Source organism: Miniopterus natalensis, chromosome 2 (assembly GCF_054644295.1).
Source record: "Miniopterus natalensis isolate mMinNat1 chromosome 2, mMinNat1.hap1, whole genome shotgun sequence".
Lineage (NCBI taxonomy): Eukaryota > Metazoa > Chordata > Mammalia > Chiroptera > Miniopteridae > Miniopterus > Miniopterus natalensis.
The window spans coordinates 185,387,150-185,402,000 of NC_142082.1; the positions used below are offsets into that span (position 1 = coordinate 185,387,150).

The following is a 14,851-nucleotide window of genomic DNA, read 5'->3' on the forward strand; positions in this document are numbered from 1 at the left end:
CTACAGATGGAGAGCGGGGATCAGAACCACGCCCGCGGCCACACGGAGCTGTCCTGATGCTAAACCTGCAGGGACACCGCGGGGCTCGGAGCGAACCCCGCCCGGGTCTGCGCCCGTCCCTGGCGTGCCCAGCCCAGCCCACCCGGGCACGGAGGCAGTGCGCACGCGCGCCACGCCCCCCGCCCAGGCGCGCGGACTACAACCCCCAGGATGCACCGGGGCACGGCGACCTCGCAGAGCCCTTTTCAAACCGACCAATCGCAGCCCGCGCCGCTCCCGCCGCGCCGCGTTTAAATCCGGGGCGGAGGCGTGCGGGCGGCGGCGTCGCAGCAGGTAGGGGGGAGGGGGCCCGCGCATGCTCCGTGGGGACCTTGGCGGATCAAAGCCCCGCCGCCTCGCCGGGAGCCGGGTCTGCCGTTGCCGCCCCCGGAGCCCCGGGCCCGCAGGGGCGCCCCGCGGAGGCCGGGCCGCGTCTCAGCTGCCTGGAGCCGCCTCCCGGGTGGCCTGCGGCCGACGCCCGCTCACGGCTGCCCCCTCCTCCCTGCAGCCCGCCCGGATAGCCCCGGGCATGGAAGGCGGCGGCGGCGAGGAGCCTGCGGCCGGCCCGCCCCGAGAAGCGGAGATGGAGGCGCCCAGGAAGGAGGGTACGGCCGTCGCTGCGCCCCGAGGCTGGGCGCTCAGGGAGGCTGGGGGCACCGGGAGCTCAGGGAGGCTGGGAGACCGGGTCCGGGGAGCTCATCAGGGAAGCTGGGGGCACCGGGCCCCGGGAGCTCAGGGAGGCTGGGGGGACCAGGTCCGGGGAGCTCATCAGGGAGGCTGCGGGCCCCGGGTCCTGGAGCTCACTCAGGGAGGCTGCGGGCACCGGGCCCCGGGAGCTCAGGGAGGCTGGGGGCACCGGGTCCTGGAGCTCACTCAGGGAGGCTGCGGGCACCGGGTCCGGGAGCTCATCAGGGAGGCTGCGGGCCCCGGGTCCGGGAGCTCACCCAGGGAGGCTGGGGGCAGCGGGTCCGGGGAGCTCATCAGGGAGGCTGCGGGCACCGGGTCCGGGAGCTCATCAGGGAGGCTGCGGGCCCCGGGTCCGGGAGCTCACCCAGGGAGGCTGGGGGCAGCGGGTCCGGGGAGCTCATCAGGGAGGCTGCGGGCACCGGGCCCCAGGAGCTCACCCAGGGAGGCTGCAGGCACCGGGCCCCGGGAGCTCAGGGAGGCTGCGGGCACTGGGTGCGGGAGCTCACTCACTCACGGGCTCCGGGCCCAGGGGACGCACGGAGGCGCCTGTCTTCTTATTGTTACTAATTTAAATCCTCACCCAGAGACGTGACTTTCCTTGATGTAGAGGAAGGGGCCGGGAGAGGGAGGGAAAGAGAAGCATCCTCCAGGTGCCTCCCACCTGCGCCCCAACGGGGCTCTAACCCGCGACTCCTGGGTGCAGGGGCCCCGCTCCACCCAGCCGAGCACACCAGCCAGGGCCTGTCTGCCTCTTTATCTTTGGTTTTTCTCCACCCCCCCTTGCCGCCCAGCTTTAAGTTCTCCCCTGAACCGGATTGTCACCGCCTTTGTTTGCTGCAGCACCCCCAGTGCCCGCAGCACCCCCAGAACACCCCCCGGGGCTCCGCGGGCACCGGGATGCTTGTGGGACTGACTGGGATCCTTTCTGTCTGTCGGCTGCTGGTTCCCACCTACTAACCGGGCTCAGGGCCTTCTCTACCCTGTGAGTGAGTCAGCCCGGCTGTGACTTCGCTGTCTGGTTGGCTTCCACTCAGGTGTGAGTGTCCAGGTGAGAGCACCTGAGGCCTCACGGATGCGTTAAGGGCAGTGTCCTCTTTTTCTGTTTTTTTTTGTTTTTTGTTTTTTTAAATATATCTCTATTGATTTCAGAGAGAGGAAAGGAGAGGGGGAGAGAGAGAGAGAGAGAGAGAGAAACATCAATGATGAGAGAGTCACTGATCCCGCAACCCGGGCATGTGCCCTGACCAGGAATCGAACCCCGATCGCCTGGATCTTAGGTCAGTGCTCAACTGCTGAGCCACGCCCGGCTGGGCCTCTTTTTCTGTTAAAGCGGGTTATCCTCTGCTCCCCAACACCCACGTGGGGCAGGCAGACTGGGTGGCCAAGTGCCCGTAACACCTCCACTGTGCAGAAACCGCCCTAGAGGCTTTGCTAACCTTCATCCATTCTTCAGGGCACTGAGGAAGGTGTCTGCAGCTGCCCTCTGTTTCCTGTGGCATCCTTTCCAGATGCCGGTCCCGGTCCCTTCCACCTGCGCCGAGCCCGCTGCCGCCCTCCCCTTGCACCCTTGCTTCTGTCCGTCCGTTGCCTCTCACATCGACACGCAGATGCACTCCTGTCCCGCGTGTCCCCGTGGCCTCTCCACTGCAGTGTCTGCCGCGCTCAGAGCTTTCTCTGTTGGCTTTGCTATTTTTTCACATCCCTCAACCCCAACCAACCCCTCCTGCCCTCACCCCTCCACTCAAGCTGCTTTCATTAGTCATGACATTTTTTTTTTTTTAATTATTGATTTCAGAGAGAGGGAGGGAGAGAGAGAGATGGAAACATCAATGATGAGAGAGTCATGGATCGGCTGCTTCCTGCTGGAGATTGAGCCCAAAACCTGGGCATGTGCCCTGACCGGGAATCAAACCGCGATCTCCTGGATCCTAGGTCGATGCTCAACTGCTGAGCCACGCCGGCTGGGCGAAGGTTTCTTTTTTCTGTCCTTTGGAGCAATGTAAATAGTTTTGGAATTTTGTATTATTTAAAGACTTGATAGAATTATCCTATGAAACCACCTGGGACTCAGGTTTTCCAGGGGAGAATCACTCTTTAATAAATTTGTCCAGTTTTTTAAAAGATTTTTTTCTTAGTCCTGGTGTCAAGTTTTATAAATAAATTAATTTATATAATTTAGGTACAAGAAATAAATTCTATTTTCTGGAAAATTATCCATTTCAGTCAAGTGCTTAGGTTATGTGCATGGAGTTGAGCAAACTTGTTTATGAATCTTTTACTATCCTCTCTCTCTGGTTACTGTTGTTTATTTCTTTTGTGCATTTGTGCTCTCCACCTTTCCCTTGATTAGGTAATAGGACTAATTGAATTGACTAATTAGGGCCTAATTAGGATATTAGTACTTTCTTGGTTTTGTGGTTTTGCTAAGCTTGCTAAGACATGCTTTGTGAAGTCCTGTATAAGCCTGATTGAAGTTTCAGTTCAGTGCATCTTGATAGATAATTGCTGAGGGCACAGACCCTTGGCTGGACATTGGGGAGTTTGGGAGAATTAGATGTTTGTCTTGGAGGAGCTCACAGTGTAGTTGGGGCCACAGGAGAGTCAGGAGACATTTATAGAATAGTGAGGCCGATGCAGTGGTGGAGAACAGGTTTGGGTGCTGTGGGAGCCCCAGGGAGAAGCAGGCTGGAGTGGGAGCAGGAGCTAGCGGAGGGAGCGCCCCACTCCCAGCAGAGGGACCCCCTAACCCAGAGCCTGACTGTTAGAGGGGGTCAGGCTTGTAAACACATCGGGCTGTGAAGCACCATGGTGGGAATGTGGACGTGGTTCAGATGGGCTCCAAGAAGAGGCGGCAGTCAACAAACACGTCTACTCATGGAGTCCCTACTGTGTGTTTGAACAGTACTGAATTTGTTTTCAAAAGGGGAATAGCTGTTTTGTAGTTTGTAAGCAGGGTGTTTATCTGAAAATGTTCTGTAGCTGAGGACGACTTGGCTAGTCTCGGGTAGCCACCTGAATGATGGGAGAAGTGCAGTTTAGATTATGTCTTAAAACCAGTACTGGGGCCCGGCTGGTGTGGCTCGGTGATTGAGTGTCCACCTATCAACCAGGAGGTCACGGGTCCATCCCCAGTCAGGGCACAGGCCCGAGTTGTGGGCTTGATCTCCAAGTAGAGGGCGTGCAGGAGGCAGCCGATCAGTGACTCTCATCATTGATGTTTCTGTCTCTCTCCCTCTCTCTGAAATTAGTAAAAACATATTAAAAAAAAAAAAAGCACTTGGGCTTTGGGAACAGCTTAGCGAACATTGAATATCAGGTGCTATTTTACAAAACAAAATGCAAAACGTAAGGTAATCTAGAGTCCCCTATGACAATGTGACCATTAAAATGATGGTAAGTTACACTTTGGGGAGTGAAATTTCGTAAGCATTTTGATAGCAATAGAGACAGCTGTTTTTCTGTTTACTGGCGCCAGCCCTAAAATAACGGCAGACTTTCTCCCCCCAGAACTTCTTCTTTTGGCCGATGAAAAATTTGACTTCGATCTTTCGTTGTCTTCTTTAAGGTAAACAGCTGAGTTTTCTTCCCTGGCCTTGGGCGTAGCTGCAGTCAAATCCCCCCTTTAAGTGCCGGCGTGATTAATAATCCTTTTCTTTCACAACAGTGCGGAAGAAGACAACGAGGTCTTTTTTGGGCCTGTTGGGCACAAGGAAAGGTGTATCGCTGCCAGTTTAGAGTTAAATAGCCCCAGTCCCGCAGAGCCTCTTTTGCCGGCATCAGGAAGCCCCTTCCGCTGGAGCCCCCTCAGCGGGGAGAAGTTCGTGGAGGTTTACAAGGAGGCTCGCTTGCTGGCCTTGCAGATAGAGAGCAGCAGCAGGAGCGCGGCCGCCCCAGCCAGGCACGAGGACCCCGGGAGCCAGGCCGTGGAGAGGTTTATACAGGAGTCCAGGTTAAAAATGGACCTGTTTGAGAGAGAACATAAAACCAAGAAAAGCCCCAACTCACTTAAGAGGGAGACGTACTACCTGGCAGACAGCCCCCTGGGGGGACCGCCGGCGGCGGGGATCCAGCCCCCCTCGGGCGCGGGCCCACAGCGTGCTCCTGCCCAGGCCGGCCTCCCCCAGACGCAGGGCCCGCCGCTCTCTTCCTGTTCTCTGCCCGTGGAACCAAGTCCCGCTCACCCTCCGAACCTGGCAGCGGCTCAGAAGAAGGTGGTCAGCAAACTGCTGCGGCCCCGCGCGGCGTCTGTGAGAGGAAGGAGCACGCACTTGGCCCTGGAGAAGGTAGGCAGCCTCGCCCGGGTGCCGGTCTGGACGCGGGAGGCTCCCTTGCTGACGAGCCTCCGAGGTTAGCCCTGTCGTGGGAACCTTTACTGGAGGACCCCGGAGGGGGAGCTGCTCGAGGGCTCATGGTAGTGGGAGAGCAGGAGCGGGAGCTGGGCAGGGCCGCCTTGCTGATGTCAGGACTTAAAGACTCCTCCTCGGAAATTCTGGTCGACATTTTTCTTTGATTTTGTCACAACATTGGACATGCCACCCACTAGGGGTTTCATTTGCATTAACAAGCAGCTTCCAAAAATCCCCTCCTGGAGTATCTGTGCATCTTTCTCCTGACTGTGACTTAGTTTAGATGCTTCCGTCCCGGGTGTTAACCAGTGGGCTGTCCTGGGACGTGGCAGTGGGCAGATGTGCCTGTGGGCATGACCAGCCAGCTCCAGGAAGCTGTGTCTTGGAGGCTCGTGGGGGAGACACTGGGGTAGGGGAAGGTGGGTGTCGGGAAGAGGGCACTAGGGCAAGGGAAGGTGGGTGTCGGGAAGACTGCTTCCAGGTTTAGCCTGAAGTGTCTCCAGCTGAGGCCGTGTCTCTCCTGGTATTTATTATCTCACCTCGTTTTTAATAAGAAGGCCGAGCCCGTCATTGTTTTGTCTGTGGGGAGTTGGTGGAGGAAGTGAGCTGCCGCTCCCCTCTATCTTGCTGATGAATGAAGGAGCCCCTGACCTCGGGGACATAGATGGCGTCTGCAGGTGCTCCAGAGCCAAGCCTCAGTGTCTGTACTGTGTTAAATTCTGGACAGTTCTCACGTTTCAGTTTAAAAATTTCAGCCTATGAGAGAAAAACCAGCCAGTCCTTCCAGGACGAAAACCCTCAGTGAAAAGGAACCCCGTGGGGACATGCCCCCTGACAAGCCCAGCGCTGCCCAGGATGCTACCAGCTTGCCAGCCAGAGGAAGCCACCTGGTCCAGGGCAAGCGGTCGCTCCCTGTGCCTAACAAGGTGGGCTGGCTGGGCCCTCGGGTGGGCTGTGGCCTGTGAGCGGAGGGAGGAAGGCGGCAGCTTTGTATGTGTGGGATGCGTCTCTGCGTTAAAATGAAGGTTGGGAATGGGATCCCTGGGAGGCAGTTGGGCACAATGCCCACTGTGTGCTGGAGGCTGGGTTCTGCCCCCTGGGAGCTGTGCGCTTAGAGAGAAGGTACCTCTCTGTACGTCTCCGGTCGCGTCAGTGTGTCTGAGGCAGAGCTAGGTGCTCTCTGTGCCCTCATGGTCGTGGCGGGATGACGTGGGATGTCCTTGCCTGAAACCTCAGCTCCTCCCAGGCATGGGACTAACTGTCCACATCTTTGCTGTTTGCCCATCAGCACTGGTGGCCAAACCGAGCTGTATGGACTTGCACAAACTGCCCAAAGCTGGCCCCACAGCTGCTGATTCTGTGGGGCTGTCCGGGCCCCCAAGTCCACATTCCAGCGGGCGCCCTGGTGAGGCTCCCGCGGGACTCTGAGAAGTGCTGCTTGACCTTTCTCTTCTCATTCAAGATGATAATTATTAAGTTATTAAAAATTATTTTAAAGCACCCCACTTTCACAGGAATAAGGAATGGGTGGGTAATGAGACCTTTGCTGAGTTTTAACATTTTTTTCAGGTGGGGCCGAAGAAAACCCTGTTAAAGCCACCTGGCTGTGCTGTCAGTCTCGCAAGGAAGCCCCGTTCCCGGGGGTCTGTCTCTGGCGTGAGCACCAGTGTGTGCACTTCCCCAGCGGCTGGCACAGGTAAGGCACCCGCCACTCAGCGTGGACCCAGAGCTGGCCAGGCAAGGCCCTGAGTGCTGGCCGTCCCTCAAAGACGGTTCTCACAGACCCACTTAGGCTCAACAGAAGGCTCTGGAAGGCTTGTGGTCTGAGCAGGGGAGACTGTCAGGGTCCCCGCCTGGGGGGTGCTTCCCCTCCCTCAGGGAGAGATACACTCAGAGGGCAGTTTAGTTTAGGGTGGTACAAGCCATCCCAAAGTGGGCGAGCGCTCAGGTGCCCAAGACCAGCCCCTGAGGACATGTAGCCAGGTGTGGGTGTTCAGAATAGGACTGTTCCAGGTAATCTTGTGCCCGTGACCCTTTAACTCCTGGATGAGTGTTTAAATCGCGGCTGCGAGTGGTGAAGGTAGGAGCCCTAGAGGCCGTGCGGAGAGGCCTGGGTCTCCTGCTCTGAAGGACGAGCCCCTCCTCAGATTGTTTGCTGCATGGACTCGGATGCTCATCCAGGCACACAGTGTGCGCTTTGTTCAGAGCGTGAGCAGTGTCAGCTGGAGTCCGGGTGATCTGATTTGGAATCCTCCCTGCCGGGTGGGGGTCACAGGAACTTAAGTTGTTTCCATAGTTTTACAGACTGAGGGGGGAGACCTCCGGCAGTGTCCTGTGGGCGTTAGAACGGTAACAGGTGCCAGCCTGGCCCGTGGCCCGTGTTCAGGGAGGAAGTTCCGTGACACCAGGGTTAGGACGTCTGTTTTGCCGCATTGGTCCAGGTGTCAGCACCACTTTTGTGGATGGCGTCTGCACTCCGCACTCTGGGAAAGGTTGGGGCAGATTGAACGGGGGGCCTCTGGGTCGGATACGGAGCTCGGGGCAGGAATGTGGTGTGCCCGCTACGCCTGGTATAACGTGAGCTGTGGCGTCGGTCACGCTCTTACAGTTTTTTTATTTTTATTTTTCTAATCCCCACCTGAGGATATTCGTTCCATCCACTCCGCTCGGGTGGGTGTCTGCTGCCGCGTGGTCAGTGAGCACAGGGGGGCGTGAGCTTGTGTGCGCTCGGACGCACCTTGGTCACTGTCTAGAATCAGCCTCAGGACACACTTGGCCGGGCCAGGAGCAGCCTGGGCTGCCGCGTGTGAGGATGTTGCCTGGTGGACACGCAGGACGTTGGTGATTGTGTCATACGTTTTTATGTGGGAATCATCCTGACAGTGGTGATCTTCCTCACTGGGAAGCATTTTAAGCAGTTATGTTGAAGAGGGCTTACCTTATGTGTGTGTCAAATAACATCGTAGATTGAAGACCACGTAAGCCTGAGTGGTGACGGGATCTGTGTGTCTCCCCTTCCAGCTAAATCAAGCGAATGCCCAAGCGTCTCCGCAGAGAGCTCCCGGCCTCCTTCCAACCCCAGCCAGCCAGGCCGAGCGGGAGCCACCGCTGTCCGGCCGGCTCTGCAGGCGGGCCCTGCGGCTGTGTGTGGGCAGAGCCGGTGCCCCGGGCCGGCCGAGCCCGCAGCTGAGCCGCCCCCGGCACCCGCCACGCCGGCTCTCCCCCAGCCACGGACGCCGGAACAGGGAGGCCCGAGGCTGAATGCTCAGTCCAGTTTGCCCCGATCTTCTCAGCTGAGCCGGGCTGGGAGTGCCAGGCGAGACTCCATTCTGAATTCCAAGTCGAAGGGGACGCCTGCCCCTACGAACCAGTTTAAAATTCCCAAGTTTCCTACTGGTGAGTAAAAGAGAAGTTTTCTTGTGTTTTTAGAATAGTGAAAAATTTATATTTAACGTTTAAAAATGACTGGTTTTGGTGACGACGATTTCTTCGTGCTCTTTTCCTTAGGGCACCTTGCGCGTGTCCCTGGCTCGTTCGGATGCGAGGCCGGGGGTGTCTAATCCTGCACCCCTCCCTCCAGGCAGCCCCTTGTTCCCTGCTGCTCTTAGGATTCCTCTTGCTGTCTCAGCACTTGGATCATGCGAATTGCACTGTGGCTTTCTTTGTGTTTAGCGTGCCTGAGGGTACTTCGCTTCTTTGTTCTGTGGGTGGATTTTTTTATTATTTTATTTTATTTTTTTAATCTTCACACAAGGATATTTTTTCCATTGCTTTTCAGAGGGAGGGAGGGAGGGAGGAACATGTATGTGAGACAGATACATGGACTGGTTGCCTCCTACACACACCCCAGCCAGGGGTGGGAAGTGAACCTGCAACCCAGGTACGTGCCCTTGACCAGGAATCGAAGCCGTGATCCTCCAGTGAGCAGGCTGACACTCTAACCATTGAGCCACGCTGGCCAGGGCCATGGGTGGATATTTTTTATCAAATCTGGAAAAATCAGATATTTATTTTGCTTCTCCTCTTTTCCCGAGACTCTAAGCACGTGTGTAGCAGACTTCTTGGTGCTGTCTTACGGGTCAGCGAGGCTCTGTTCCCTTTTTCCAGCCCTTCTCTTGTGCTAACACTGTCCTGTCTTCAGGTTCAGGTATCTTTCTTCTGTGTGCGTCTGATCTGCTGCTGAGCCTATCTGGTTAATTTTTTATTCCCTACGTTAGTTTCCCCATTTTTGTCCCCATGGTGTTTGTGTTTTCTTTTAAATTCTTGAACATGTTTATAATTGTTGTTTCAAGGCCTGTTTCTCCTAATCCCATCCTCCCTGTCATTCTGGGGTCTGTTTCCTGGTTAAGGTCAATTTTCCCACTTCTTCGCATGTTTAATACTTTTTTATTGTCTGCCAGACATTGAAATTTCACATTTCCAAATGTCTGGGTTGGGTTGTCTGTCTTTAAGGAGCTGCATGTTGCTGTGGCAGGCAGTGAACTTCAAGACAGTTAGTTCCTTCTGAGGCCTCTTTTCGAGCTGCAGTGGCACAAGTCTCAAAGAGCCTTTGCTCTGGGGCAGTTCGGCCCTGCTGCTGATGTGTGGCCTCCCCCAGTCTCTGCTGAGTAGGCTGTGTCCCAGGGCCTCCAGCTGGCTGCTGGGGTGTGAGCGTGTCCCGGCCATGTGAGTGTGTTCCAGCTGTGTGAGTGAGTCCTGGCCGTGTGAGCGTGTCCCACTTGTGTGAGCCATGTGAGTGTGTCCCGGCCATGTGAGCGTGTCCCGGCCATGTGAGCATATCCTGGCCGTGTGAGCGTGTCCCACTTGTGTGAACCATGTGAGTGTGTCCCGGCCATGTGAGCGTGTCCCGGCCGTGTGAGCATATCCTGGCCGTGTGAGCGTGTCCCACTTGTGTGAGCCATGTGAGTGTGTCCCGGCCGTGTGAGCGTGTCCCGGCCGTGTGAGCATATCCTGGCCGTGTGAGCATGTCCCACTTGTGTGAGCCATGTGAGTGTGTCCCGGCCGTGTGAGCAGAGGCAGTTTTCCCAGCACTTCCCGACTCGGCAGTTTGGCGTCTCGCCCAACACGTGTGCAGCTGCTCACTGTGCACCTAATGAGTTTGTTTGGCACCAAACGGTGTACGAGCCACATGCTTCCTCTCTTGTCTCAGGTGAACCCCCAGACAGCACGACGCCCAGGTTCTCTCAGGCACAGAGGCCGCAGTCCTGCGCGTCGGCGGGGAGGTAAGGGGCCACATGACTATAAACAGACGCGCACCTGCTGACTTCTCGCAGTTCCCTCGTACACACGGGGACCCCACGGCCCGGCCATGCCTCCGGGCCTTGCCCCTGTCTCTCAGTGTCACCTCTACCTCCACTGCAGTTCACTTAGGCGCAGGCTGGCCCCCTGCGGGGCGGTTCTCCACCAGGCCACCCAGTGGAGCCGCCTTCAGAGCTGCTGCCACAGGCACCGCCAGGGAGGGAAGGAGATATGCCTGGGGAACAGGTGCCCTGGTGACTCACTTGTGTCCTCACTTGGCTCTGACAGCTGTGAGCCTGGGAGTGAATGAGCACACAGTGGCCCTGCACGTCCACGTGTGCCCAGCGACCCGCTGTGGGTCAGGGTGTCCTATGGGAGTATTTGTGCCAGTGAAGCACAGATCTCTTCTGAACCTCCTGAGAAGCATGTTCTCCTGCCACCACCTGCGAAGTGTGGTCACACTTGATGGGTACTTGTGAGGACAGAGGCAGGGCCTTGCCCAAGGAGTCACCAGGCCCACGCCAGGGTACAGGGTCAGGGGCAGCCCCACGGGGAGCAGCCCACATGGGCGCTGCTGGCTTGACTCTGTTGTGTTGAAACGTAGGACTTCCTGCTGTGTTAGCATGTTGGCTGAATAGCTAGGTGTTTCCACTGTCATATGTACTTAAGATCCCGGTTCTGTCTTTCCAGGGTCGTCTACAGCACCCCTGCTCGGTGTTCCTCAGGGCTGGCCCCAAGGACCCCTGTGAGCACCAAACGCATGTCCTGCTTGCCCACACCTGCCAGCCGTCGGCTCTCCGGCCTTCCATGGGTGACCCCTAAAACCATGCCCAGGACTCTGGCTTCTCCCCTGTGTACATCTGCTCGGAGACTTTCCTCTGAGCCCCGGAGAAAGTCTGCAGTGAGGTGAGAGAAAAATAAAGGCCGTAGTGAGTCTTTGTTAGCTCGAAGCCTCCAGTGAGTTCGGTGCTGGGGAGGCTGCCTGTCTGTGTGAAGTCACCTCAGGCGCCCGGCTCACCACACCAGGGACACGCTAATCAGAAGCTCGGAGGCAGCTCTTACAGGTCGCCCTGCTCCTCCGGGCTGGGGAGGGTGGGGGAGGTGTTCCAGACGCAGCTGGTGGAAACGGAAATTACGGTGGATTGTTCAGAAAGTCTGTCAAAATCCAGCTACAGCCCGGCCGGGTGTGGCTCAGCGGTTGAGCGTCAACCTAGGATCCAGGTGATTGGGGTTCGATTCCTGGTCAGGGCACATGCCCGGATTATAGGCAGGAGGCAGCCAATCAATGACTCTCTCATCATTGATGTTTTTCTCGCTCTCTCACCCTCTCCTTTCCTCTCTCTGAAACCAATAAAGATATATTAAAAAAAAAATCCAGCTACACACACCTCTGACCCCAGCGGTCCTGCCGCCCATGAGACTGCAGCTCAGGCACAGAGATGCCTGCGGCAGCCGGAGACACTGGCGGCAACCACTGGAAACCAGCCAGCAGTTAGGTCACCAGGCAGAGGCCTGGGTGAGCCCTGTACCCCCTAACCTGCGGGCGTTTCCATAGGAATCCTGAGCGAGAGGGTGCAGAGGAGGGCGTGGAATGGGACCCGTGTCTGTAAAAGAAACGATGGCTGAGAAAGAGGTCCTGGTGTGTGAAACTCTGCACCCGCCCACGGCAGGCGTGTGTGTCGCGTGTATTTATCTGTGTGCAGATGTCTCTCAGCCCTGTGAGAGTAGGGAAGCCTGGAAGGACACGGCCAGCGGCCAGCGTGTGTGTTAGACGGGGCGGGAGCAGACGAGGCAGGACCAAGGCTGTGCTCACACAAACGGACGTCCCAGTGTGTGACCAGTTACAGTGACCCGCTTAAGTACATTGTATGTTTCTACATGTAAACAGAGGAAAAAATTCTTTTTTCAGGTTGTTATAAACCCTTTAAAGTATTAAAAAGAATATAGTGTATTAATTTACGGAAAATACTTTCCGTGGTTTCATCATGCAAGTCAGTCTGAGGGCCCGCTGGGCGGGCAGCCAGGTGGCCGGTGCGCACTGCGCCATCGGGAAACAGTCCTCAAAGCATCGTCTGCCCTGGAAGGGGGCGGTGTCACCGGGGGGCCCTGCTGTGGAGTGTGTAACGAGGGGGTCCCACCTGTCCGGGCGTCAGGCCAGGCCAGCCTCCTGAGGCAGCGGCTGTGGGACGGCCCAGGGGCTCTCCCGGGCTGGTGGGTGGGCATGTCCGGCACAGGGAAGCTGCAGGGCTGCAGTCTCGGACGGAGGCCAGCTCCCCAAGTGACCTCGCTCCTTTCTTCCTGTTTAATAGCCTTAAGCAGAGGGAGTAAAATGGGTGCTGTTGACACCAGAAGGGCAGAGTTTCAGGGCTGATGGGACCTGGGAAATCAGTGCTGACGGAGCAGGGTGCTCCCCACTGTGGTCCCTTCTCCAACACCGGCCCGCACAGGACCTTCCTCACCACTTTCCCTCCTTCCTCTGCAGGACTGCTCCAGGGAGTGGAGGCAGGAGCCAGGCCGCACCCCGGGGCTCTGCAGTATCGCCTGACAAAAGCTTTTCTCCTCGGGCTGCGGTGCCGCAGGCTCTCCGGTTTTCCCCAGAAAAGGGTGATGTCACTGTTCCAGAAAGTTTCCCCACAGAACCAGCGCTGGATGGGGGACAGCCACCCGAGGAGACGGTCCCCCAGGAGGTAAAGGAAATAGACTGCTTTCCTGTTCATCGGGTCAGCAGAACCGGCCTGGAAGCCATGTGGTAACTCAGGACGGGGCGGGTGGGGTCGCCCCTGCAGGGTTCCATCCTGGGATGCGGCCTCCAGGGCCAGCTGAGCCAGAGATAGGCCATTGGCACCTGCAGCCTCTGGAGGGGGAAAAGGCCACACCTCTGCCCGTTTGACTGAGGGCAGGCTTCACAGGACATAGGGGAAGCAGGGCAGAAGGGAGGGGTCCATGGGAGTTCCAGGGCTGGCCACTGGCAGGAGGGAGGTGCATAGGGCAGCCAGCTCTCCCCACCAAGAGCCCATCCCTGCCCTCCTTCTGTGGTTTTCCAAACTGCTGGCCCCCTGGGACAGCAAGACCTGTTTTCCCAAGACGATGGGTAAAAGTATTCATGAATCGCCTCTAAACCCTGTGTTCCTGTCCAGGCTGTTCTTGTGGACATCCAGCTGGATCAGCTTCGCATCACTCCGAAGGCAGGAGGCTCGCCCCTGGCCGACTACCCTCTCATTGACTTTGGCAACACTCCAGAGGCGAACGTGGCCCTGGGATCTGAAAGTCGGCCTCTGATCGACCTCCTGGTGAACACCCCAGACACAGGCAGAAACACTGCACCCAAGCCGCTCCGCGAGGTGGGACAGGTGAGGCACGGCAGGAGGGCCCATGTGGCTTCAGCCTTGGGTCGTCTCTGTTCTGGGTTTGTTCCTTGATTCTGGGACATCACAGTGACCCTAGAGAGTGGCCTTTGAGGCTTCTAAGGTAACATGTCTCGTGCACACCTCATATTTGGTGGCGAGAGCTCAGGGTTCCAGTCCCGCTGAGGATCCTGCCCAGGAACCCGGGAGCTCTCCAAGGGCTGGGGTCACAGCGTCTCTACTCCAGGGTCCCTGGTGCCGTGTGTGATGAGGGAGCATGGCTGTTTGATGGACCGAGTGCTTCAATGGGTGGCATTTTCCCCCTCAAGTGGCCCTTGAGATGTCAGTGTGCCCGAACCAGGTTTACTGAGTGGCTTTGGCCTGAGCCACAGCTGGGTGGCTCCTGGGTAGCCCAGGCTTCAGTAAACAAAGTCCCCGGTGTACAGTGTACGGCTGGGGTGGGGCACAGGGGTGCTCCGCTCACCTCCGCCACTTCTCTCCGGCAGCTGATAGACCTGTGCTCTCCTCTGATCCAGCTGAGCCCCGAGGCCAACAAAGAAAACATGGAGTCGCCGCTGCTCAAGTTCTGAGTGGAGTAAACTTCATTTCACTCTTTGCTACGAGAACTGTCCTAGAGAGGTTTTCAACCCCTAGAAATAAATCCTAGGGGCAACTGTATTGGAAAAAATATATTTGAACCTAAGTAAAATTACTGTGGGGGGTTGCGGGTTGGGGGGTGTTCATACCCCCCTCGTTGTTGCTGCCACCCCACACTGCGTGGGGTGCCTGTCTGGAGCCCTCCCGATGAAATCTGCTTTGAACCTTTTTTATGTAAAACAGCAAGTGACTCTTTTAATACCTAAGTTTGTATGAAAAGTTAAGTATTCTAGATTTAAGTTAAACTGTAAAATAAACGAAAATACATTAAAGCATATCTTCATTTCCAAGCACACGGAATGTTTGTCTATCGTGCCAGTCGGTTGGCAAGACCCGGCGTCCAGGCTCCAGAGCCTGACGTGGGTGTTGCTGGGTGGGCCTCGGGCGCATCGTGCTAAGTGAGGAGTCAGGCCGAGAAAGAATCGCCGTGTGCTCTCGCTGACACCTGGAAACTCAAAGGAACCCACAGACACAACAGGCTGGTGGTTGCCAGAGGCGGGCGGTGGGGGTGGGCCACGCGGGGAAGGCGGCCTAAAGGTT

The 14,851-nt window shown here is 57.0% G+C and overlaps 1 protein-coding gene across 1 annotated transcript; it reads left to right on the top strand.

Annotated features, from left to right (window-relative positions):
• The first annotated feature begins 469 nt into the window (after positions 1-469).
• Positions 470-14,588, top strand: GTSE1 (G2 and S-phase expressed 1). The gene is made up of 11 exons (XM_087814983.1): positions 470-644; positions 4,234-4,291; positions 4,391-5,009; positions 5,828-5,998; positions 6,642-6,768; positions 8,094-8,468; positions 10,222-10,294; positions 11,001-11,216; positions 12,793-12,997; positions 13,448-13,660; positions 14,161-14,588. Exons 1-11 carry the CDS (start codon positions 569-571, stop codon positions 14,242-14,244), a joined length of 2,217 nt encoding a protein of 738 aa, XP_087671109.1. The 5' UTR covers positions 470-568; the 3' UTR covers positions 14,245-14,588.
• Positions 14,589-14,851: the final 263 nt, after the last annotated feature.

Coding starts and splice junctions, on each gene's coding strand:
- GTSE1 (XM_087814983.1), top strand. CDS start 569: ATGGAAGGCGGCGGCGGCGAGGAGCCTGCGGCCGGCCCGCCCCGAGAA. Junction 5,010..5,827: donor CGCACTTGGCCCTGGAGAAG/GTAGGCAGCCTC, acceptor TAAAAATTTCAG/CCTATGAGAGAAAAACCAGC. Junction 5,999..6,641: donor CGCTCCCTGTGCCTAACAAG/GTGGGCTGGCTG, acceptor CATTTTTTTCAG/GTGGGGCCGAAGAAAACCCT.